At 43.4% G+C, this 25,828-nt stretch overlaps 1 protein-coding gene across 2 annotated transcripts in view; it reads left to right on the top strand.

Annotated features, from left to right (window-relative positions):
• Positions 1 to 22,947, top strand: part of LOC120929502 (corticotropin releasing hormone binding protein) — a 48,170-nt gene extending 25,223 nt beyond the window's left edge. For both annotated transcript variants that reach the window (XM_040341040.1, XM_040341030.1), the window contains exons 4-7: positions 4,217 to 4,427; positions 12,605 to 12,753; positions 16,022 to 16,142; positions 22,720 to 22,947. In XM_040341040.1, coding sequence (XP_040196974.1) covers positions 4,217 to 4,427; positions 12,605 to 12,753; positions 16,022 to 16,142; positions 22,720 to 22,874 — 636 coding nt within the window. In that variant the 3' untranslated portion in view covers positions 22,875 to 22,947. The remainder of the gene's footprint in view (positions 1 to 4,216; positions 4,428 to 12,604; positions 12,754 to 16,021; positions 16,143 to 22,719) is intronic.
• Positions 22,948 to 25,828: the final 2,881 nt, after the last annotated feature.

The following is a 25,828-nucleotide window of genomic DNA, read 5'->3' as shown; positions in this document are numbered from 1 at the left end:
GGCTGGTTCTACAAAGTGTAAACTAGTCACACCTTGCAAAAGCCCATTCCAGCGACGGCATTTGGTATGCATTCCCGAGGGAGAACTCCACGGCAATTTGTAAAGACAAAACCGGCATGGGTTCCCCCCCAGGAGCATACCAGGCCCTTAGGTCTGGTATGGGTTGTAAGGGGACCCCCCTACGCCGAAAAATCGACGTAGGGGGTCCCCCTACAATCCATACCAGACCCGTATCCAAAGCACGCTACCCGGCCGGTCAGGAATGGGAGTGGGGACGAGCGAGCGCCCCCCCCCCCCTCCTGAGCCGTGCCAGGCCGCATGCCCTCAACATGGGGGGGTTGGGTGCTCTGGGGCAGGGGGGCGCACTACGGGCCCCCCCACCCCAGAGCACCCTGTCCCCATGTTGATGAGGACAGGACCTCTTCCCGACAACCCTTGCCATTGGTTGTCGGGGTCTGCGGGCGGAGGCTTATCGGAATCTGGGAGTCCCCTTTAATAAGGGGGCCCCCAGATACCGGCCCCCCACCCTAAGTGAATGGATATGGGGTACATCGTACCCCTATCCATTCACCTGTAGGCAAAAAGTAAAAGTTAATAAACACACAACACAAGGCTTTTTAAAATATTTTATTATTCTGCTCCGGATGCCCCCCCTGTCTTCGTTATTAGCTCAATTAGCAGGGGGGGCTTCTTCTTCCGCTCTCCGGGGGTCTTCTCCGCTCTCCGGGGGTCTTCTCCGCTCTCCGGGGGGGCTTCTCCGGACTCCGGGGGGCTTCTTCCATCTTCTCCCCTCTTCCGCTCTTGACTCGGCGAACCCCGGTTCTTCTGCAGATGTCCGGTGCCTTCTTCTTCAGCGCTGGCTGCCTGCTATGTTTGTGTGTTAGCTCAATTTCTAACAGGCAGCCGGCGCGGTCTTCTGTGGCGTCAGGGTCTTCTCTTCCTTTCTTCCGATGTTGCCTCGTCGCCTCTTGTCGCTGCAATGATGGAAGCGCGCCTTGCATCCCATTTATATAGGCATCACCGTCCCATCATGCTCCGGCAGGTACCCACGTGGTGGGTGCCTACCCACGTGCACCCACCACGTGGGTACCTACCGGAGCATGATGGGACGGTGATGCCTATATAAATGTGATGCAAGGCGCGCTTCCATCATTACAGCGACAACAGGCGACGAGGCAACATCGGAAGAGGGGAGAAGAACAGAAGAGAAGATGACGTCACAGAAGACCGCGCCGGCTGCCTGTTAGAAATTGAGCTAACACACAAACATAGCAGGCAGCCAGCGCTGAAGAAGAAGGCACCGGACATCTGCAGAAGAACCGGGGTTCGCCGAGTCAAGAGCGGAAGAGGGGAGAAGATGGAAGAAGCCCCCCGGAGTCCGGAGAAGCCCCCCCGGAGAGCGGAGAAGACCCCCGGAGAGCGGAAGAAGAAGCCCCCCCTGCTAATTGAGCTAATAACGAAGACAGGGGGGGCATCCGGAGCAGAATAATAAAATATTTTAAAAAGCCTTGTGTTGTGTGTTTATTAACTTTTACTTTTTGCCTACAGGTGAATGGATAGGGGTACGATGTACCCCATATCCATTCACTTAGGGTGGGGGGCCGGTATCTGGGGGCCCCCTTATTAAAGGGGACTCCCAGATTCCGATAAGCCTCCGCCCGCAGACCCTGACAACCAATGGCAAGGGTTGTCGGGAAGAGGTCCTGTCCTCATCAACATGGGGACAGGGTGCTCTGGGGTGGGGGGGCCCGTAGTGCGCCCCCCTGCCCCAGAGCACCCAACCCCCCCATGTTGAGGGCATGCGGCCTGGCACGGCTCAGGAGGGGGGGGGCGCTCGCTCGTCCCCACTCCCATTCCTGACCGGCCGGGTAGCGTGCTTTGGATACGGGTCTGGTATGGATTGTAGGGGGACCCCCTACGTCGATTTTTCGGCGTAGGGGGGTCCCCTTACAACCCATACCAGACCTAAGGGCCTGGTATGCTCCTGGGGGGTGAACCCATGCCGGTTTTTTCTTTGAAAATTGGCATGGAGTTCTCCCTCTCAGGAATGCATGCCGAGCGACGCTGTAATTTTTATTTTTTTTCCCCGACGCAACTTTTTTAAGCCGTCGCGATCCTCAAAACTCGGCGTAACGTAACTTCGCGCATGCGCAGTACGGCCGGCGCGGGAGCGCGCCTCATTTAAATGGGACTCGCCCCATTTGAATAGGAACGCCTTGCGCCGGCGGAATTTTAGTTACACAGCCTGAAATTTCTAGATAAGTGCTTTGTGGATCAGGCACTTAGGTAGAAACTTTAAGGCAGTGTAACTTAAATGGGATTTTTTAAGTTACGCCAGGTTTTTGTGGATCTGGCCCTATATTTGGGGAATAATTAGGGTTATGGGGATGGGAAGAAGTTCTGGGGATGTAAGGTTGTGGTTTTGAAGTTCTTTGTGCACACTATTTTGACTTGTTTTACACTTTTAAGACAATGCAGTGTGGTACTGAGAAAAAAGGTGCCATACCAGCTGCTGATGAGATCTGTGCAGACAATCGCACTGGAAGAAATGCAATTAAAAGGTCAAGTAAACATCTAGGCCCAGATTCTCGTAGGAGTTACGCCGGCAGATTCTCGTAGGAGTTACGCCGTCGTATCTCCAGATACGCCGTCGAAACTCTGAGTTTGAGGCGTCGTATCTATGCGCCTGATTCTTAGAATCAGTTACGCATAGATTTGTCTTAGATCCGACCGGCGTAAGTCTCTTACGCCATCGTATCTAAGTTGCATATTTACGCTGGCCGCTAGGTGGCGCTTCTGTCGATTTACGCGTCGAATATGGTAATGAGCTAGATACGCCGATTCTAAAAACGTACGTGCGGCCGGCGCTTTTTTTTACGTCGTTTACGTTAGGCTTTTTTGGGCATAAAGTTACCCCTGCTCTATGAGGCGTAGATGAGGCGTACCAATGTTAGGTATGGACGTCGGAACAGCGTCAAATTTTTCACGTTTTACGTCGTTTGCATAAGTCGTCCGTGAATGGGGCTGGACGTAAGTTATGTTCACGTCGACTAGGCATTGAGCGGGCGCAATTTAATTTGAAAATTCGACGTGATACTGAGCATGCATAAAACACGCCCACCACTTCCACATTTGAATTAGGTGGGCTTACGCCGGCCCAGTTACACTACGCCGGCGTAACGTAAAGTGCAAGTTCTTTGAGAATACGGGACATGCCGCTCTAACTTACGGCGGCGTAGTGTATCTCAGATGCGCTACGCCCACCTAAAGATAGGCGATTCTACGTGAATCTGGGCCCTAGTCCATATACATTGTTTTCTATTTTGGGACCTGATGACTTTGAACCTTTGAAACACATTTGCTCTTTTCTTAATTATCCCCCTGACCCTTAGGCCTCGTACACACGACCGGACAGTCCGCTGAAAACGGTCCGCCGGACCGTTTTCAGCGGACATGTCCGGTCGGAGATTTCTGTCTGATGGTTGTACACACCATCAGACAGAAATGAGAGACAATCCGCGCGGACAGACAGCGCGGTGATGTGTCTGCGCCGTCGCCGCGACGATGACGGGGCGACATGCTGAAAGGTCAATGCTTCCACGCATGCGTCGTAGATGGCGGCTGGTCGGACATGTACGGTGAGTCTGTACAGACGACCGAACATGTCCGACGGACAGGATTCCAGCGGGCATGTTTCTTAGCATGCTAAGAAACATTTGTCCACTCGAAAACGGTCGGGCGGACAAATGTACGCTGAAAACCTGTCTGATCGGCCCTACACACGACGAACATGTCTGCTGAAACTGGTCCGCGGACCAGTTTCAGCAGACATGTTCGGTCGTGTGTACGGGGCCTAACTGGACCTTTTAGCAATGATGTGGTGATTCAGTTCACATCACAAGCCAAGTAAACTGACATCAATAACTTGTATGCAGATTGGATAGCAATATCAATAAGATACTAAACTTTTCTTTAGCTTTTATATCTGGTGTGGCTCTAACTTCAACCGTTCAGGCCTATTGCCTCTTTATTAAAAATAAATTAGGCATTGCAGCCCAAAGTACTAAAAAAAATTGAAATAAATTAAAACAATGTCTCTGGAGACATTGAAACTTGAATAAAAATACATTTTTAGGTAAAATGTTCTTGTCTGCTTGTTTTTTTTATACCATTCTGATTTTGCTCCATAATAATACTTTCTGAATAATACTGTCAGGTTTTTGATGGCTGGATCATTAAAGGAGAGAAGTTTCCTAGTTCATTGGACCACCTCCTCTCCACCAGTGAGCGATACATCGATATATGCGAAGATGGCAACATGCAAAGTATCACAAGGTCATCTCAGAATGTGGCAATGATTTTCTTCAGAGTTCACAAGCCAGGCCATGGCTTCACATTGACAATACGCAAGACTCCTAATCTGTTCCGTAAGTCACTTCATTTCTTCTGAGCAGAACTTCCCAGAACTGCCGACATGATCATACATCTCCCGGGGAGGGTGAAGTAATGAGGGAATGATCGGGCGATATGATAAATGTCCAGCTGGTAATGACTATTGATTTTTACTTGTTGTACAGAAGTGAATAAAACATATATTTACTACTAATAAATACTGAAGTACAGTTTTATGACAGATAGGAAGCACAGCATTCCCTAAATAATTATTGATAGTAATAACTGCATGTATTAAGCTGGGTGCTAAAGCCGAGAGCAGGAGACCACAAGCCAGTACTGGTGCTAAAATAATGCATATAGTTGTGAATGCCAACACACCTTAGTGTAAAGTTAATGTTATGTCAGGGGAGGCCTGAACAATTAATTTAGTCATCTAAATCAATCATTTTAATTGATTGATCGATGAACCACAGTGCCTCCAAGAGCGCTGCAAATGTCCTGCTAGCCGCATCTTTACCGCGGTATAGGAGCGGTGTGTTCACCGCTCCTATACCGCGCCTTCCCATTGAAATCAATGAGAAAGCGCGGTAATACAGCGGTATTAACCCTTTTTCGGCCGCTAGCGGGGGTTAAAACCTCACCGCTAGCGCCCGAATATCGCGGTAAATACGACGGTATAGCCGCGCTACAAATAGCGCGGCTATACCGTCACCGCGGCTCCACGCCTCAATGTGAAAGAGGTCTAGATAATTTAACTCAATTTATTATTTTAAGTTATATTTGCCAAGCAGGATTCTTTAAAGAAATAAAGGGCCAGATCCTCAGAGCGAGTACGCCGGCGTATCTACTTATACGCCGGCGTATCTACTTATACGCCGCCGTACATTCAAATTACCTGCGTCGTATCTTTAGTTTGAATCCTTAAACCAAGATACAACGGCATCTGGGTTTGATCCGACAGGCGTACGGCTTCGTACGCCTTCGGATCGTAGATGCAATACTTTGGCATCCGCTGGGTGGAGTTCGCGTCGTTTTCCGCTTCGGGTATGCAAATTAGCTATTTCCGACGATCCACGAACGTACGCGCGGCCGTCGCATTCTCTTACGTCGTCTCTAGTCGGCTTTTTCCGGCGTATAGTTAAATCTGGTATTTTGCAGCGTATAGTTAGATTTGCCATGTTAGGTATGGCCGTCGTTCCCGCGTAGAAATTATAATTTTTTTTTTTTTTTTGCGTAAGTCATCCGTGAATCGGGATGGACGTAACTCACGTCTAAGTTAAAAAAATGATGTCCTAGCGACGTCATTTAGCACAATGCGCGGCGGGAAATTTCGGGACGATGAATGCGCAGTTCATTCGGCGCAGGGACGCGCTTCATTTAAATGAAACCCGCCCCCTAATCGCCAATTTGAATTCCGCCGCCAGAAATACACTACGCCGCCGTAACTTACAGCGCAAAATCGTTGAGGATTCGAAATTCCGCCAGGTAAGGTACGGCGGCGTAGCGTATCTCTGATACGCTGCGCTGATCCATTTCTATGTGGATCTGGCCCAAAGTCTTTTAAAAAAAAAATCTTGCAACATTGTGTTACGATTTAAAATCATATACTTATAAACATGTCCATAATACTTATAGTGATTTTGTCCTGAAAAATTATTCATAACCAGTTGGCTTGAAAGCAGACATAAATATATATATATACATACACACACACACACACACAGTATCTCACAAAAGTGAGTACACCCCTCACATTTTTAAAAATATTTTATTATATCCTTTTTTATGTGACAAAACTGAAGAAATGACACTTTGCTACAATGTAAAGTAGTGAATGTACAGCTTGTATAATGCCGCGTACACACGATCGGTCAATCCGATGAGAACAGTCTGATGGACCGTTTTCATCAGACCAAACCGATCGTGTGTAGGCCCCATCGGTTATTTATCCATCGGTTAAAAAATTTGAAACTTGTTTTAAAATTAACCGATGGATACCTAACCGATAGGGAAAAAACGATCGTTTGTAGGCACGTCCATTGGTTAAAAATCCACGCATGCTCAGAATCAAGTCGACGCATACTTGGAAGCATTGAACTTCGTTTTTTTCAGCACGTCGTTGTGTTTTACGTCACCGCATTCTGACACGATCGTTTTTTTAACTGATGGTGTGTAGGCACGACTGACCATCAGTCAGCTTCATCGGTTAACTGATGGAAAAATCCATCAGACCGTTCTAATCGGATTAACCGATCGTGTGTACAGGGCATTACAGTATAAATTTGTCCCCTCAAAATAACTTAACACACAGCCATTAATGTCTAAACAGCTGGCAACAAAAGTGAGTACACCCCTAAGTGAAAATGTCCAAATTGCGCCCGAAGTGTCAATATTTTGTGTGGCCACCATTATTTTCCAGCACTGCCTTAACCCCCTTGGGCATGGAGTTCACTAGAGCTTCACAGGTTGCCACTGGAGTCCTCTTCCACTTCCTCCAGCTTCCTCTTCACGGAGCTGGTGGATGTTAGAGACCTTGCGTTCCTCAACCTGATATTTGAGGAAGCCCCACACATGCTCAATAGGGTTTAGGTCTGGAGACATGCTTGGCCAGTCCATCACCTTTACTTTCAGCTTCTTTAGCAAGGCAGTGGTTATCTTGGAGGTGTGTTTGGGGTCATATGTTATCATGTTGGAATACTGCCCTGCAGACCCAGTCTCCGAAGGGAGGGGATCATGATCTGCTTCAGTATGTCGCAGTACATGTTGGGATTCATGGTTCTCTCAATGAACTGTAGCTCCCCAGTGCTGGCAGCACTCATGCAGCCCCAGACTATGACACTTTCACCACCATGCTTGACTGTAGGCAAGACACACTTGTCTGAACTCCTCACCTGGTTGCCGCCACACACGCTTGACACCATCTGAACCAAATAAGTTTATCTTGGTCTCATCAGACCACAGGACATGGTTCCAGTAATCCGTGTCCTTAGTAGGGATGAGCCGAACACCCCCCTGTTCGGTTCGCACCAGAACTTGCGAACACACCAAACGTTCGTGTGAATTTTAGAACCCTATTAAAGTCTATAGGACTTGAAATTTTTAAATTGAAATTCCTTTTTTTAAAGGCCAATATGCAAGTTATTATCCTAAAAAGTGTTTGGGGACCTGGGTCCTGCCCCAGGAGACATGTATCAATGCAAAAAAAAGTTTTAAAAACGGCCGTTTTTTCAGGAGCAGTGATTTTAATAATGCTAAAATTGAAACAATAAAAGTGAAATATTCCTTTAAATTTCGTACCTAGGGGGGGTGTAAAGTTAGCATGTGAAATAGCGCATGTTTCCCGTACTTAGAACTGTCACTGCACAAAGTGTCATTTCTGAAAGAAAAAAAGACATTTAAAACTGACTTGCGGCTATAATGAATTGTCGGCTCTGGCAATTCAGAGCGAATTCATGCATAAAAAAAATAGCGTGGGGGTCCCCCCAAATTCAATTACCAGGCCCTACGGGTCTGGAATGGATATTAAGGGGAACCCCACCGTCAATTTAAAAAAAATGACGTGGGGTTTCCCCCAAATATCCATTCCAGACCCTTCAGGTCTGGTGTGGATTTATAGGGGAACTCCACCCCAAATTTTAATAAAAATGGCGTGGAGTTCCCCCAAAAATCCACACCAGACCCCTTATCCGAGCACGTTTAACTGGCCAGCCGCAGAAAAGAGGGGGGGCAGAAGCTTTGACATTTCTTATATAGGGGAGGCAGGGCCACCGGTCACGTGACCCCGCACCCTCTGACGCACCCTCTGTTACGTCACTGGGGAAGCCCAGGTCTTCCCCCTTGGGTCAGAGGGGGCGGGGTTACGTGATGGGTGGCCCACCTCCCCTATATAAGAAATGTTACAGCTTCACTCGCGTCATTCCGCTGGGCTGTGTCCGGTGGAGAGAGGCGGCCTCTGATGCTGTGCTCTGGATGACAGAAGATCTTCTCATCGCTGGACCGGAGAAGAGATCACCCGTCGCTGGATACAGACAACGTTGGAGCAGGAAGCCGGGAACGAGTGGATTACCACCGCTGGATTTTTTAAATTTATTTTTATTAATAAAATACTTTTTTCAATGGTGTGTGTGTTTTTTCCAACTATTTACACTTCCTTCGTGAAATGGTAGGGGTACAATGTACCCCATTACCAATTCACATAGGGGGGGGGCAGGATCTGGGGGTCCCCTTTGTCAAAGGGGTCTTCCAGATTCTGATAAGCCCCCCGCCCGCAGACCCCCACATCCTCCTCATGTTGAGGGCATGTGGCCTGGTACGGTTCAGGAGAGGGGGGGGCGCACTCTGTCCCTCCCTCTTTTCTGTGGCCGGCCAGGTTAACGTGCTCTGATAAGGGGTCTGGTGTGGATTTGTGGGGGAACTCCACACCATTTTTTTTTAAATTTGGGGTGGAGTTCCCCTTAAAATCCACACCAGACCTGAAGGGTCTGGAATGGATATTTGGGGGGAACCCCACGTCATTTTTTTTTAAATTGACGGCGGGGTTCCCCTTAATATCCATTCCAGACCTGAAGGGCCTGGTAATTGAATTTGGGGGGACCCCCACGCTATTTTTTTTTTTAATGAATGAATTCGCTCTGAATTGCCAGAGCCGACAATTCATTATAGCCGCAAGTCAGTTTTAAATGTCTTTTTTTCTTTCAGAAATGACACTTTGTGCAGGGACAGTTCTAAGTACAGGAAATATGCGCTATTTCACATGCTAACTTTACCCTCCCCCTAGGTACGAAATTTAAAGGAATATTTCACTTTTATTGTTTCACTTTTAGCATTATTAAAATCACTGCTCCTGAAAAAACAGCCGTTTTTAAAACTTTTTTTTGCATTGATACATGTCCCCTGGGGCAGGACCCAGGTCCCCAAACACTTTTTAGGACAATAACTTGCATATTAGCCTTTAAAATTAGCACTTTAGATTTCTCCCATAGACTTTAACAGGGAGTTCCTCGGCTTTTCGAATTTGCCGTGAACACCCCAAATTGTTCGTTGTTCGCCGAACAGGCGAACAGGCAATGTTCGAGTCGAACATGAGTTCGACTCAATCTCGAAGCTCATCCCTAGTCCTTAGTCTTCATGATGCATGACTAGACCCATTGGGGTCTATCCTTGAGGCGAGAGGCTAGAACACACTGGGTGTGGATTGTGGAAGGTTATCTACAGGCTATTATTATATCTCATCCTGCTGATCTACACTTGGACACCCTTTCCCCTTCTGCTTTTTTGCACATGATATTTTTCAAATTTTTTTACATTATTCGGGGAGACTTTTAATCATTGTGATTTTTTTGATGCACTTTACTACTATTGGACTATATTTTTGATGTGTTTTGATTGCACATTGAGATAAGATTTATTTATCTATATTTGCAATATATATTAGCACTTTATATTACTTGAGTATTTATCACAGTATTTAGCGCTGCTTCACTTTATTATTTATATATCTACTGGTGCTGGCTACACTTTAGAAGTTCAGCAGTTATTAACACCTTGATTTTTTACTTTTACTTTTTGATTTTACGTGTGCCGTTTAGGAGATATTTACCTTGTAATGCGCCAATGAGGTCATTGGCGTATGCGCAGTAAAGAAACGACCCTGCGTGCTGTTTCTTCCCCAGCACGTGCTATGACGTCACATGGCTCCGGCCAGTCACAGAGCCAGAGTCTGTGGCCCCGGAAGGAAGTTGGGCGAAGATGGACCAGCGGGGATATCGCAGACCTAGTATGCTTTTACTTTGCAGGGAAATAAAGAGGAAGTAAAACCCATCAGGGTTTACTTCCTCTTAAATGGCTGTGTGTTGAGAAATTTTGGGTTGGACAGCAAATTTACACTGTTATACAAAACGGTACACTCACTACTTTACATTGTAGGAAAGTGTCATTTCTTCAGTGTTGTCACATGAAAAAATATAATAAAATATTTACAAAAATGTGAGGAGTGCACTCACTTTTGTGAGATACTGTATATATATATATATATATATATATATATATATATATATATATATACACATACACACATACAGTATATAGTACACAGTGTCATAAGGGCTTAACAATTGACAATTGCAATATAGAGTCTATGAACTGACTTATATAAATACTTTGAGCTAGTGAGGTTGTTACAAACATTTTATTACCATGAGAGGGGTCTCATCCTGTGTTTGTTTTTCTCAAAGCTGAGACAATGGTAAGTCACTGGATAACCAGGATGTTAACTGTTTGGTCTACAAGTAATATAATTCAGTAGACTTCTCCCTAGATAAGGATTTATTTTTCTAGTCTATCTGGTTGGTCACACATACAGTATGAGGTGTCTCCATACTCCACTTTGATGGGACCTGGAAATCCAAGTAAATATTGGTCAGTTTGTCTTTCAAGGTTTCAGGTGTTGTAGGGATACCAGAAACCAGGGACTGGGGAGGGGAGGAGAGGGGGGGGGCTGGGCAGGATATTAATCAAGTCAGTCCTCCGCAAGGGAAACTGGCATCCACTTGTCAGAACACAATAGCACAGCTGAAAAAAATGATAGTGTGTACTAGGCTTTAAGTGGACACTGTCCTTTGACTTGTTTGCAAACGGGTTAAATGTTAATAGGACAATGCCTTTGGCCTGGTAAGAAAACTAGTCAAAAAAAAATTAAATTATAGAATACCTAAATTTCGCCGCCGGTGTCCCGCGATCGGTCACAGGAGCTGAAGAACGGGGAGAGGTGTTCACCGTTCTTCACAGTGGCAGTGTCATTGATCGTCTGTTCCCTGATATAGGGAAAGATGATCAATGACGTCACACGTCCAGCCCCATCCCCCTACAGTTAGAAACACATATGAGGTCACACTTAACCCCTACAGCGCCCCCTAGTGGTTAACTCCTAAACTGCAATTGTCATTTTCACAGTAATCAATGCATTTTTATAGCATTTTTTGCTGTGAAAATGACAATGGTCCCAAAAATGTGTCAAAATTGTCCCATGCGTCCGCCATAATGTCGCAGTCACAAAAAAAAATCGCTGATCGCCGCCATTAGTAGTAAAAAAAAAATATTAATAAAAAAGCCATAAAACGATCCCCTATATTGTAAACGCTATAAATTGTGCGCAAACCAATCGTTATTGTGTTTTTTTGACCAGAAATAGGTAGAAGAATACGTATCGGCCTAAACTGAGGAAAAAAAAAATTATATCTTTTTTGGGGATATTTATTATAGCAAAAAGTAAAAAATATTTTTTCAAAATTGTCGCTATACTTTTGTTTATAGCGCAAAAAATAAAAACCGCAGAGGTAATCAAATAACACCAAAAGAAAGCTCTATTTGTGGGAAAAAAATTACGCCAATTTTGTTTGGGAGCCACGTCGCACGACCACGCAATTGTCAGTTAAAGCGACGCAGTGCCGAATCGCAAAAAGGGGCAAGGTCCTTAACCTGCATATTGGTCCGGGTCTTAAGTGGTTAAACAGTTGTCCCTGCAACAAATGTTGCTTATGGAAGTTTTTTCCTTTATGGCTGTTCTGGAAGCAATGCAAATTTTTCACTCAATTTCAAACTTGTTGACAATAGTCACCTGGACAAATAAAATGTCTTTAGCCAAAAAATGTGTTTGAAAGACCTCAATGCGCAAATACAGTGTGACATAAAATATTGCAACAACCGCCATTTTATAATCTAGGGTCTCTGCTAAAAAAATATATATAATGCTTGGGGGGAGAGGGGGGTCTAAGTAATTTTCTAGCAAAAAATACTGATTTTAACTTGTAAGCAGCAAGTGTCAGAAAAATGGTTTAGTCTTTAAGTGGTTAAACTGACCTCATTTACAGACCAAAGTTCATCCCTTTGATCTAAAAACAAAATGTTACTTTGCATAAAGTTATCAGCCATGTTGAGATAAACTTGGCAGGCTGCCTAGATTATTATTTCTTTGTCAGCTGTCAGAAGTGAACTTTCTGCACTTGTTACATAGAATCGGGAAATGCTGATCGGGATGGAAGTAGAATCGCAATTTCGATTCTTAACGATTAATCATGCAGCTCTAGCACAGAGTGATGATGACTGTGTAGGTGCATGAAAATACATTCAATTTTTTTTTGATGAAATGTATTTTTTAATTCTTATTATTCAAGCACAATAACAGTAACATATTGTATTCTTTGTTCTTTAGCATGCAATGTAATCTCCCAGTCACCAAGTGGAAAATTTACCATGATCATCCCCCATCAACACAGAAACTGCAGTTTTTCTATTATATACCCAGTTGTGATGAAAATATCTGATCTGACCCTGGGTCACTTTAATGAGCTACAGTTAAAGGTATGAACACAGCACACTCCTGTTTTCAGTGGCCAGGTATTCATGTATTGCATTAAAAAATGTATATCATTAATTGTATGGGGCATGTACTGATTAGGTTATACTATTTCATGAAAATTTCAGTCATTAAATTTAGGCTTTGCATATACTGTACAATGTGCGTGTGCTTTGTGCTCATATGTGTACACTAAAAGAACATAAGCACTAGCAGAAAAATATTAAAATGTATTATCTGTTCAGTGCAATGTTACATACACATTAGGAGGATAGCATGGGTCCTGGAGGAAGAAAATGAGATAAGCTGCATTCATCGCTGTCTCTTGTGTGTACAGGAAATGTGCTGCATGTATGATCTTCTATACTTCTATAGTCATAGCCTAAGATTTGTCAAGCTATTGTCAAATGTAATGCTTATATAATTTCCAAAGCCACAGGGCTCACTTGCCCCTCAGAATGTGCTACAACTTAGCTTTCCAATGTCCAGTGGTGGCTTTCCCTCTGTAGAACTCAGGCCTATTCAGCGCCTGTACGTTTATTATGTGTAGGCTACTGAACAAATCACAACCTCCATGACCTTTTAAACTCATGCAAATTAAGGGGTATTTCAGTGGGCATTACAGTGGTGGGACTTAGATAAAAGTGTATCTATTATACTATGAATTCACACAGAATACACACCACACAAGATCAGGTGAGAGCCGGTTCACAAAGGGGCGACTCGTCAGGCGACTCAGCTGCCTGACAAGTCGCGCTCCAATCTATTCAATGGAACCATTCTAATAGGAGTGACTCAAGTCGCTTCGACTTAGAAAAAGGTTCTTGTACGACTTTGGGGGCGACTCGGGGCGACTTGTATTGACTTCAATACAGAAGTCATTTTGCAAGTCGCCTCTGAAGTCGTCTTGAGATCGCCTTGCTGAGTCGCCCCTAAAGTCGTGCCGCCCCTGTGTGAACCGGTTCTAAGCGCTTGATCACATTATCCTAAACAATGTAAACTGTAAACAGTAATATCATTAGCACATCTAAGGAACAGACAACAGCTAACAGTGATGTAATTAGCAGTAAGCTAGTCATCAGCTAGCCACCCAGACAGTCCAGCACCCACATAGGAGCACATAGAACAGAGACCAATGTGACCAACACTTTCAATAAACAAGTATCGTTCCAAATAAAACAAATAAGGAATAGTCTTTAGAGCAAATACAAGAAAACAGTCCTTTAAAAATGTAACAAAAAAGGGAAATATAACAATAACAAATAACAGGGTAAATGTGGGCAGAAAAAGTCCCTTCAGCCAGTGTCTGTAACAGTGTCACATAAAACCATGTTCTTTAGGAATACATACAAGGTTCATAATGCCTAAAAGTTAATGTGGCAGCATGGAGCACTTTACATGATATAATTTACAGTACTTAGCTCACACAAACCAGTCCTACTATGAAAGGGCTAGTTAGCTGCAGACATGTGCACACCGAAATATTTTGTTTCGGAATTTCGTTTTCGTCCAAAAAATAAATTTATTTGGTTACTCCTGAAATTAGTTTTTATTTATTTTGTTTCGTTAACAAATGCATTAGTCTGAAAATCCTAATTAATTAAGGTCGAATCTGTCATTGAAGGCTTATGTTGTCTGTCGAATGTTCTAAGAAGATTTCGACGGAGCAGCTAAACTGTACGGCGCCGCAATCATACATTTCCATTAGAATGTTCCGCCTACAAGCTATAGAAGAATTCTAATGTTGTATGATTAGTAATAATTATATTTATAAATTATTATTACTAGTCAACCAACATTCAAATTCTTCTATAGCCTATGGGCCGAGCATTTAAGCAGAAATGTATTATTGCAGCATCGTACAGTTTAGCTGCTCCGTCGAATCTTCTTAGAACTTTCGACAGACACCATAAGCCTTCAATGACAGATTCAACGTTTGTATGTTTTTCGCTGCTTTGTTGAATCTTCGTCATTCATGTCTACCCCAACACTGTCTCTATAATCTTTTCTCTCTATGTAGAATTATCTTGGACTAATAGAGTTAAGGTTAGGCACATTCGACCGCAGATTCGATAGACACACATTGCTATTGTCAGCATTATGTCGAATCTCCTTTCTATATCGAACTATTGTAGCAACGAAAACGAAAATAAAGCATTTTTTTATGTCGGATCTTTCGGATTTCGGATTCTCCGCGTTCGTTTTAGTTTGTTAAAACGATAACGAAAATACCCGAAATTCAGACGAAAAAATGCATTCGGACGAAAACGAATGCACATGTCTAGTTAGCTGTGTTTTTCCGCAGACCAAAGATTCCCCCCTTTGTAACTGTGTCTTTTAGGCATGAAATGTTGCCTGTCATTTAGGAGAGAGAACTGTTTTCACCTTTAAATATGTCTCTTCACAACTTTCCAGAAGGTTGAGAAGAATGTGTATATACTTCTGCATCTAGTCATATGTCCAACTGGCACATAAACCAGCTATGTAGTCTTGGTCTGGCTAGGAGAACAGCCCAGTTTGTGTACTACAGTTAAATGTTTTAAAGTAGAACTCTAGGCAAAAAAAAAAAATCATTTTGGATAGAGTAAATGAGGGTTATAACACCTGTCAGATATTTTTTATTTATTTTTTGCCACCTGTGTCCCATTAAATTTCCCTTCACTTCCTGTCCCATTGCCAAACAGGAAGTGAGAGGAAATCCCTGCAAACTAGGGGAATTCCTTGGTGTCCCCATTGGAAAATTTCCCCTCTATTACTTCTCTGGGGACAACCCAAAATTAGGGATTTTCATTACTTTCACTTTCAATGATAATGGTAAACAGGACAAATTGAGAGTTTGAAACTCCCTAAAGAGGACCCAGACAGCAATAAAAACTGACAGGGATTCTAATCTATCTCGACTCCAAATATAAAAAAAAAGATTTCCTCCATTCATTTCTTTCACTGAGTACTCCCTATGTTGTGCTAGTTACTGTGCCAAAAGATTTCCAAGGCTAAGTCAATATGGCTAACATGTTGCTCCAACAAAATGAGAAACATGGGAAGAAGGAACTCTATTATGTTAAATCTTCATAACTAAAAAATAAATTAAAAATCAGCTTAGTTCTTATCTTAAAAACTACAATAGTAATTTACAGATAATGCAGAAGTTTGTTCAACTTAATTTGTACTTTTTTCGAATAGTTTTAATTTTGTCTTCTATATGCAGTTTAAAGGTAAACAATGTCAATGCATTTGCTCAGTAACATGTAATTGGACATGCTCTTTTTGCAGAAGCCACCACCAAGAGGATGCGGGGGAGCTGGAGACTTTGTAGAACTCTTGGGTGGTACTGGATTAGATCCATCAAATATGTTTCCATTAGCTGACCTCTGTCATTCATTTCATGGATCTGGTAAGTAATGGTATCAGTGGCGGCTGGTGGTATATTTTTTGGGGGGGGTGGCAATCTGTCCACCGACAACACCCCCCACCCTTCCCTAGCAGTCGATTGATCGATCCCCGCACTAACCGCATCTAGGACGCGGGCTTTCTGTGTCTCCTCCTTCTTCAGCTTCATGGCGGTGCAGCTTCCTCTGCATCTCCTCCCTCCTCCTCCTCGGCGGCCAAAAGGATCGCTTCTCCTCTTGGCCAGTCTTGGCCAGTCGGGTCTCAGGACCCGCTTCCTAAGCCAGGATTGGCCAGGAGGAGAAGCAAGAAGACAATAGCAAATATTAAAGCGGTAGTTCACCCTCCTTTCCATCATTAGACCATTAAATTCGGCATCGTAGCGCGAGCTACGGTATGCCGGTCTTAAATTTTTAATCCCCGTACTCACTGTGGTATCGATGATTGAAGAATCCGACTCCCGCGGGGAATGGGCGTGCCTATGGAGAGGGAGGATGATTGACGGCCGGCTCTGGCACGTCACTCTCCCCGAAGACAGCCGGAGTAGGTCTCGGCTATTCACGACGCCTGCGCACAGGCTATGCGCAGGCGCCGTGAATAGCCAAGCCTATTTCGGCTATTTCCGGAGAAGCGTGACGTGCCAGGGCCGGCCGTCAATCACCTTCTCTCACCATAGGAACGCCCATTCCCCGGATTCTTCAATCATCGATAGCACAGTGAGTACGGGCATAAAAAATGTAAGACCGGCATACCGTAGCTCGTGCTACGATGCCGAATTTAATGGTCTAATAAAAAAAAACTTTTTTTTTTTTTTTAACAGGGTGAACCCCCGCTTTAATTTACTATTGTCACAACTGGGTGGGCTTAGAGTGCAGTGCTCTGCGCCTCTAACCCACCCTTGTGTTTTTTAAAACCACTTCTCCACTGGGCCAATTCTGGCACTTCTCTCCTTCATGTAAAAATCATAATTTTTTTTTGCTACAAAATGACTCAGAACCCCCAAACATTAAATTATATATATATATATATATATATATATATATATATATATATATATATATATATATATATATATATATATTAATAGACACCCTAGGAAAAAAAGTGGTGGTCATTGCAACTTTTTATCTTGCACGGTATTTGCACAATAATTTTTCAAATTACATTTTTGGGGAAAAAAAACGGTTTCATGAATTAAAAGAGAACAGATACCTAACTTGTCACGCTTTAAAATTGCACACACTCATGGAATGGCGCCAGACTTCGGCACTTAAAAATTTCCATAGGCGACGCTTTAATTTTTTTACAGGTTACCAGTTTAGAGTTACAGAGGAGGTATAGTGCTACAATACCGCACAAGTGTGGTTTGAACACCGTTTACATAAGTGGGCGGGACTTACGTGTGTGTTCGCTTCTGAGCGTGAGCTACCAGGGACAGGGACGTTTTAATTATTATAATTTTTTTTATTTTTACACTTTATTTTACATTTTTATTTTTTTGATCACTTTTATTCCTATTACAAGGAATGTAAACATCCCTTGTATTAGGAATTGTTAGTGACAGGTCCTCTTAGTGGAGAGATGCGGGGTCAATAAGATGCCACATCTCTCCTCCAGGCTGGAAAGCATGAGATTGTGAAAAAAAAAATCACCAATCTCATACTGACAGCCGCGATCGTGGCTTTGTTTACTTCTGGGTAACCGGGCGTGACGTCATAACATTGCGCCCGGGCCTCCGACGGTCATAGAGATGACCAGTGACCATGTGGTCACCGGAAATCTCTATGGTCCTCATCCGGCGCTGGCCTTTTCGTTCTCCGGGCCCCTGATGGCACGGGAGAGCCCGAAGAAGCACAGGATGGCGGCGGGAGGGGGGACGTCCCCTCCCATTGACTATAAGAACGATCAAGTGGCGGAACAGCTGCTATGATCATTCTTATGGTGCGCAGAATCGCCAGCAGAAAAGAAGAATATCTGAATGATGCCAGTAGCTGCAGGCATCATTCAGATATCGCCCCCCCCCCCTTAAGGTCAAGGACGCCATATGACATCCTACAGTAGGGAAGTGGTTAAGCCAATTAGAGCCTCAGGCTCTAATCATGTGCATCTAAAATAAAAATAAAATAAATAATCTCTTGTAAAAAAAAACTCCCATTGGAATCCATGTGTCCGATGCCCTGCGTGTAAATTAGGGGCCGACGCATGGATTAGGGGGGCGACGCCCCTGCGCCCCGTATGGATGGGCCGCCACTGAATGGTATTATTTTTGCCAATAAATGCAATATTATATAGTCATGTAATATAGCTAATGTTGTTCTACTGTCTATGGGTCCTATCTACAGTATGTTTTCGAGATAAACAATCAATTAGAAAGGCTATATTTATCCCATAAAAACCTTTGCTTAGATGCAGTAGGTGGTTAAAGGATATAAATATTACATAACAGCTCCTCCTATCACTATATCCTCATATCATTGTTGGTATTATGGATATAGGATTATACCTGATTTGCTGCTACCATCAGTTCAAAGTGAATCCTGCATGTTCATGGGTTGAGGTCCCAGAACATTTATGGTGAATTTCACCTGGCTGAATTTTCTGTAAACATAATGCAATGCATGGCTTTGAACTGGTCAGTTGGCTTAGAAGGGACAATGATGAGGGGTTTGTTATGTGTCTGCCATTTTGCTATTAAAACAGTAGGTTTCTACCGTAGCCTAGCCTTTGTAGCCTTTGTTAGTGTGTGTTGGAGTAGTTTAGAAAGAGCTGACAGTCTGTGTACAGAATCAGAAGTAAGAATTTTTTGCTATATTGCGCTGAATTGCTGTGGATTGCACTGTGTTGCAATCACACGTGTTTACAGTTAAGAGAGCCAGCAGTTCATTTTAGGAATTCCCTTTTGTCAGCCTGTGTGTCAGCAACAAATGAAGCTACTCTTTAGCTGATTTAACACCATACCCCAAAGTTTTTTTTCTTAAAGTGGATGTAAACCCCCAAAAAAATGTTTTTCTTTTTGATGTCACAATGTAGAGTATAAGATTCCCTATCATCTGTGCCCAGTCTTGCCACACAGAGTTAATCCAGCGCTGAGCAATCCTCTTTTAATGTTCAGTGAAAATTAACAGAATTCCAGATAAAAACTTGCCAAATTATAAAGTCCGTTTCTCTGTTCTTGCTTTGTGTTACAGGTTATTTACATATCCTGGTAATATACAATGAACTTTGGATCACCTCATATTATGATAAACATAACATAACATATGATAAACATGTCCAAGCTCTAGATCAGGCATTGTAATCGACATTCTTTTGCTTGCTGATGCCTTTATCTAGATGTGTTGTATGTATTTGTTCTTCTTCTTTAAACTTTAGAAAAAAAACTTTAGAAAAAAATGGTGCGCAGAATCGCCAGCAGAAAAGAAGAATATCTGAATGATGCCAGTAGCTGCAGGCATCATTCAGATATCGCCCCCCCCCCCCCCCCCTTAAGGTCAAGGACGCCATATGACATCCTACAGTAGGGAAGTGGTTAAGCCAATTAGAGCCTCAGGCGATATCTGAGGCTCAAGAACTACCCAAACTCCAACTTGAAGCTAAAATTACTATAGTTGAGGTGCTGCCGCTGTATCAAGCTAAATGTAGAAGTTAAAAAATCAACTACTTATCCAAAATATGTGCTGCCAAAAGAAGGTGTTGCTGATGCTGTTTGTAAAATGTATACTGTTCTTTAACACCACCTACAGCAGGGGTGCCCAACCAGTGGCCCGGGGGCCACATGTGGCCCGCGGAGCCCTCTGATATGGCCCGCGACCTCCTGCTCTGGGATGGAATAAAATAGAATACTGTTATTAAAGGTAAGTTTATTACTAAAATCACAGTGTATAAATGGGCATATCTGTTCTGCAGTGGTTACTGGACTTCTTTCAAACTGATCTGCAGGTGCAGAGAAGAGCACCTGTGAGTTACCTGCACTGAGCCTTAGACTTTTATTACCTGCGAGTTTGGTGTGCTGAGAGTAGAGTGGGCTCTATAGAGCCGAGTGGAAAGAAGGAACCGCCGCTCCAGATGATGTACCTCAGTGGTAAATAAAATAGTCCAAAAATCCAGTGGGTGCAGGCAATGCACAGAGCATAAATGGGAGGAAAGAAATTTTGGACAGCCGCACTCCAATAAAAGGTAAAAAGGTGTTGCCTTTTATTCTGGTAAAAAATACTACAAAAGCAAGAAAAAAACAGCAAACAGTGGGGTAATAGAGCTAAATAGTTTCACATTGATAACCAATGCTTAGTCATAGCTCATGCTGTTTTTTTCTTGCTTTTGTAGTATTTTTTACCAGAATAAAAGGCAACACCTTTTTACCTTTTATTGGAGTGCGGCTGTCCAAAATTTCTTTCCTCCCATTTATATAGAGCCGAGTGGGCTGCCATCCACCCGCTCCGCTCATTGTGGCCCCGATCGGTTACCAAGTCGCTTAAGTAGCCCTTGCTCTTCAAAAGGTTGGGCACCCCTGACCTACAGCTTAAAGGCATCTACAAACATGTAATGTATATGATTGATGTTTTCCTTGTGGCATCCTCATAGTTGCATTAACTCATTGTACAGTATTTAAATAGAAATGTTAAATGTCCTCCATGGCAAGGCTCAGCTCCCCATGCCCTTTTGATAATAGCTTGCTAATTTGCCTTGAAACTGGACAGAATTTAGATTTTCCACCCATAGACTTCATTTGGGTTTGATACCAAGTTTGTGTTGTGTGGATTTCACACAGGATTCAACAAACCCACTGCAAATTGTACCCAGGAAGATTTGCTCATCTCTAGAGTTAACGTAATAATTTACTATCATTCTCCGCTAGGAATATCCTTATCAGAAAGCAGAGAAAAAAAAGGGACAGCAAAAGGAAGAAATTATTTTATGCTACCTCCTATAGACTGTTAGAGGAAGAAATCTTCTCTTACCTCATTACAGAATCCTAACAATATACTGGTAAAACAAAAGGCGTTTGAAAAGTTGCTGCGCAAACACTGTGTGACACAAAAAAGGTGTGTTTAGGGGATAATTGCGCATAGAATCAGAACAGGACTTGTTCCTTTGGGGGAATAAACAAAATTCATCACAATAACGGGATGCAATGCTAACCTGCAGCTTTTCTGTATTAAAATACGTACAAATTAAAAAAATGAAACATAATCTCACCCCACATATTATGCATTAATAATTCAGTTTTGAATATCAGCTCACAAAAATTATTTTATTGCAGAACTGTGAAGCCTCGTACACACGATAGGTTAACCAGAGGACAACGGTCTGAAGGACCGTTGTCATAGGTTAACCGATGAAGCTGACTGATGGTCCGTCACGCCTACACACCATAGGTTAAATAACCGATCGTGTCAGAACGCGGTAGGGGTGCAACGGATCAAAAAACTCACGGATCGGATCGATCCTCGGATCAGGAGTCACGGATCGGATCATTTTCGGGTCAGTAAAAAAAAAAAAAAGACAAACAAAAGTTTTGTCTTTTTACACTTTTATTAATATTTTTTTTTTTACTACCAATGGCGGCGATCAGCGATTTTTTTCGTGACCGCGACATTATGGCGGACACATCGGACAATTTTGACACATTTTTGTGACCATTACAGTGGGAAAAATGGCAATTACAGTGTTACTGTTTTACTAGTGTGGGGGCAATGTTGGCTATGGCTATTATTAATAGCCATAGCCAACATTGTCCCCACACTAGTAAAACAGTAACACTGTAATTGCCATTTTTGCCACTGTAATAATAGTCATAGCCAACATTGCCCCCACACTAGTAAACAGTAACACTGTGTGTGTATAGCCATTTTCCCCCTGTAATAGCCATTAGCCAACTCACTGTACTGATGTACTCGGTCCGTCTCACTGTACTCAGGTTGCATGCAGAGTCAGCGCGCTCTTGCAGAATAGAAAAGATCCACGAGCAAAGGGAGGGGTGATGACGTCAGCGCCCACCGCCGCCGAGTGTACCAAGATGGCCGACCGCTCCGGAGCTAGGCCGAAGCCACGGTCTTTCCTAAGGCCGCGGCGGCGGTGCGTTCTGCGGATCGCATACTGTGCCGATCCGAACAGGTCGACCCGTTCGGATCGTGGATCGGGCACGATCCGTTGCACCCCTAGAACACGGTGACGTAAAACACAACGACGTGCTGAAAAAAACGAGCAGAGAGTTGGTTCTCTTCAGACTGAATACTGATAACTGAACGATCAGCGGTCTCTGATCACTCAGTTCTCCGTGTAGAGGTGGTGGGGGACAGCTGCAGCTGGGATTAGTGCTGCAGCCAGCTAGGTGTGTAAGATTGTTTTTTTTTTTGGATTCCCAATCTTCTGTTTTAAAAAGGTGCAGAGAGGACCCCAGCAACATTGGTTGGACGTATTATACACTTAGTCAGGCTAAATATGTTTAACACAATCAGTGTTTGCTAATAATTGAAACCTTGGCTTGTTTGACATTAATGTGTTCTACGGTTATACATTTTTATGCCATTATTATTATCATTAAGTCTATTGTCGATTTACTAAGATGTGCTTTTTGTTCATAGCCCAAATGAAGATTGGATGTGACAACAGCGTGTTACGAATGGTTTCAAGTGGCCAATATATTAACCGGGTGACATTTGAATACACACATCTGGACAGACAACTGGAAAGACAGCAGGGAAATAGCGTAGAAGAGGTCTGCTCTCCAATTGATTGATCTTGCATTTTTTTCCCTAATTACAAAGCATTATTTTCAAATAAACAGAATCATAATTATTCATTTGCAAAAATGTACTGTTTTTTTTAGCTGCTCAACAATCAGCTATGACATTTTCTATGTTATTTTAATAGACTCCTCGCCGCTTCTTGATTCTAATTCAAGATGGCGCTCAGATCTTTGAAAATTGTTGTTAGAAATTTACAAACGGATGTAAACATCACAACATAATATGATAATTGCTGAAATCAAATAATCGTTTATCATGTCAATAAATGTATGTAAAATTACTCAGTCACTAAATTCTAAAAAGTTTAAAAAAGTCAAGTTAGACTTACCGGTAACTTGTTTTCCATGAGTCTTTCAGGACAGCACCTTGAGAGCGTGGCTCCACCCACTTGACAGGAAATACACCTCCAACAAACTTCTTAAAAGGGAGGCTCCTTCCACTTATCATCAGTAGTAGTAGAGAAACCTCCGGCCCAAGCTGGAACACATAATCAGAGTATGGTTAGTCACAGCATAATATTCAAAACAATAAGGGCGGGTTGCTGCTGTCCTGAAAGACTCATGGAAAACAAGTTACCGGTAAGTCTAACTTGACTTTTCCCTTATCGTCTTTCAGGACAGCACCTTGAGAGGATAACAGAGCCTTACCCACTTAGGGAGGGACCACAGCCTGCAAGACCTTTCTGCCAAAAGCCTGACAGAAGATCCAGTCTGTAATGATGGATGAACTTAAGGTAACTTGACCACATAGCCGCCTTGCAGATCTGATCTGGGGTGCACCAGCTATTTCTGCCCATGTAGTGGCCTGAGCTCTAGTAGAGTGTGCTCTAATTCCCAATGGGGGAGATAGCCCTGCTTGGGAGTAGGCTTCCAGAATAGCGTTTTTTAGCCATCTAGCAATTGACCCCTTAGATGCTTGGTGGCCCTTCTTTTTCCCTGAAAAAAAGTATGAACAAGGAGTCTGAAGATCGAAAATCCTTGGTCATTTCAAGGTAATGTAGCAAGGTTCTTCTCACATCCAACATGTGGAATTGGTGTTCCTTCTCCCCTGATGGGTTAGAGCAGAAGGTCGGTATGACAATTTCCTGCGACCGGTTGAGGGCTGACGCCACTTTTGGTAGAAAGGCTGGATCAGTCTTTAGTACAACCCTGTTCTCAGGGCCAGATTAAGAACATCATGGGCCTGGTGCTGAGGATTTTGGTGGGGCCTTTTATAAATAATAAATAAATGCGTGGGAATGACATGAACGCAGCCCGGCCAAGGCAAGTGACCAAAGGCACAGAACCCAGAAGGAAGACCGGGTGAGGATGGAAGTGCCCGGGCCCCGCCTGATTCATCACAGAGCAGCACTGGAGGGCTCAGTCTGAAAATGTAAGTGTACACTAATGTGCTAATATGCTGTGCATACTTGTACATTGTGGCATAACCTACCCCAGGGCCTCTAAAAAGTAGTAATGTCAGGAAAGTTTACTACCACTTTAATATCACAGGATCCCAGGAGCCTCTCATGGGGCCCCTACTGACCCAGTGGCCCTTGGGCAGTGCCTAAGTGCAAAGTTGCCAACATTTAAAAAATATTTTAAGGGACACTTTTTTATATAAGTGCTATATTTAGAGTAGCTGAGATCCCCGATGTTCCTCTATACATCATAGTAGTAATCACAAAATTAAATGAGTACTAATAATGGGGCAGAACAAATATGAGAACTGAGATTTCCTTTAGTTGAACTAACAAAAGTGTGCCCATTCTAGAGCTGGTAACATTGAGGATATTCAGTATAATTTTAAAGAACTGTTTTTGTGGGTAAGTGACATAGGGGAGGAGTATGGACGGTATATAAGTGGGAAGTATGTGCAGGTGAGGGAGAGGAATGTGGAGGGTCTAACAGTGGGCACTATGTACAGGAGAGGACTGCAAAGGGTACGGCAAAAGGCACTATGTACAGGAGAGGAGTGTGAAGGGTATGACAATGGGCAGTATGTACAGGAAGAGTGTGGGGGTATGACAGAGGGTAGTACGTACCAGAGAGAAGTGTGGAGGGTATGATGGGGCAGTATGTACAGGAGAGGAGTGTGGAGGGTATGACAGTGGGCAGTATGTACAGGAGAGGAATGTGGACGGTATGATAGTGGGCACTATGTATAGGAGAGGAGTGTGGAGGGTATGACAGTGAACGCTATGTATAGGAGAGGAGTGTGGAGGGTATGACAGTGGGCACTATGTATAGGAGAGGAGTGTGGAGGGTATGACAGTGGGCACTATGTACAGGAGAGAAGTGTATGACAGCAGGCACTATGTACAGGAGAGGAGTGTGAAGGGTATGACAGTGGGCGCTCTGTATAGGAGTGTGGAGGGTATGACAGTGGGCACTATGTACAGGAGAGGAGTGTGTAGGGTATCACAGTGGGCACTATGTATAGGAGAGAAGTGTGGAGAGTATGACAGTGAGCACTATGTACAGGAGTGGAAGGATATTTAGGGACTGCGTAGTGGTTAAGCGGGTCATACATGGATTGAAATTACGCCAATTATGCAGAGACCAGCCATAGTCGATCTATGTATGGGCTAGCTGGTTTTACACAAGTCAATCTATTAATCGACTTGAGTACAACCAGCCTGTTAGGTTTTTCCCAAAACAATCAGTGCTGCCAGCTATAGTTAGCAACACTGATCATTGTACTCACTGGCAGAACACAATAACACTGCAGGAGTGATTCCCCCATCCACAGGTCAGCAGGTGAGAGGGTGTGTGGGGACAGGCTGGGGAGAGATACTAGTCAGTGGCTGGGTAGGCACTGGTAGTATCAGAGCCATATACACACAGGTTATATACGCCACGATCGTTAGAGCGAGAACAATAATTCTAGTACTAGACCTCCTCTAAACTCTAAACATGTAACCTAAAAAAAATTTAAAGCATCGCTTAGGATACCAAAGAAAATT

This window comes from Rana temporaria, chromosome 1 (assembly GCF_905171775.1).
Source record: "Rana temporaria chromosome 1, aRanTem1.1, whole genome shotgun sequence".
NCBI lineage: Eukaryota > Metazoa > Chordata > Amphibia > Anura > Ranidae > Rana > Rana temporaria.
The sequence above is the reverse complement of the archived record's forward strand: the minus strand, read 5'-3'. Positions and strand labels throughout refer to the sequence as shown.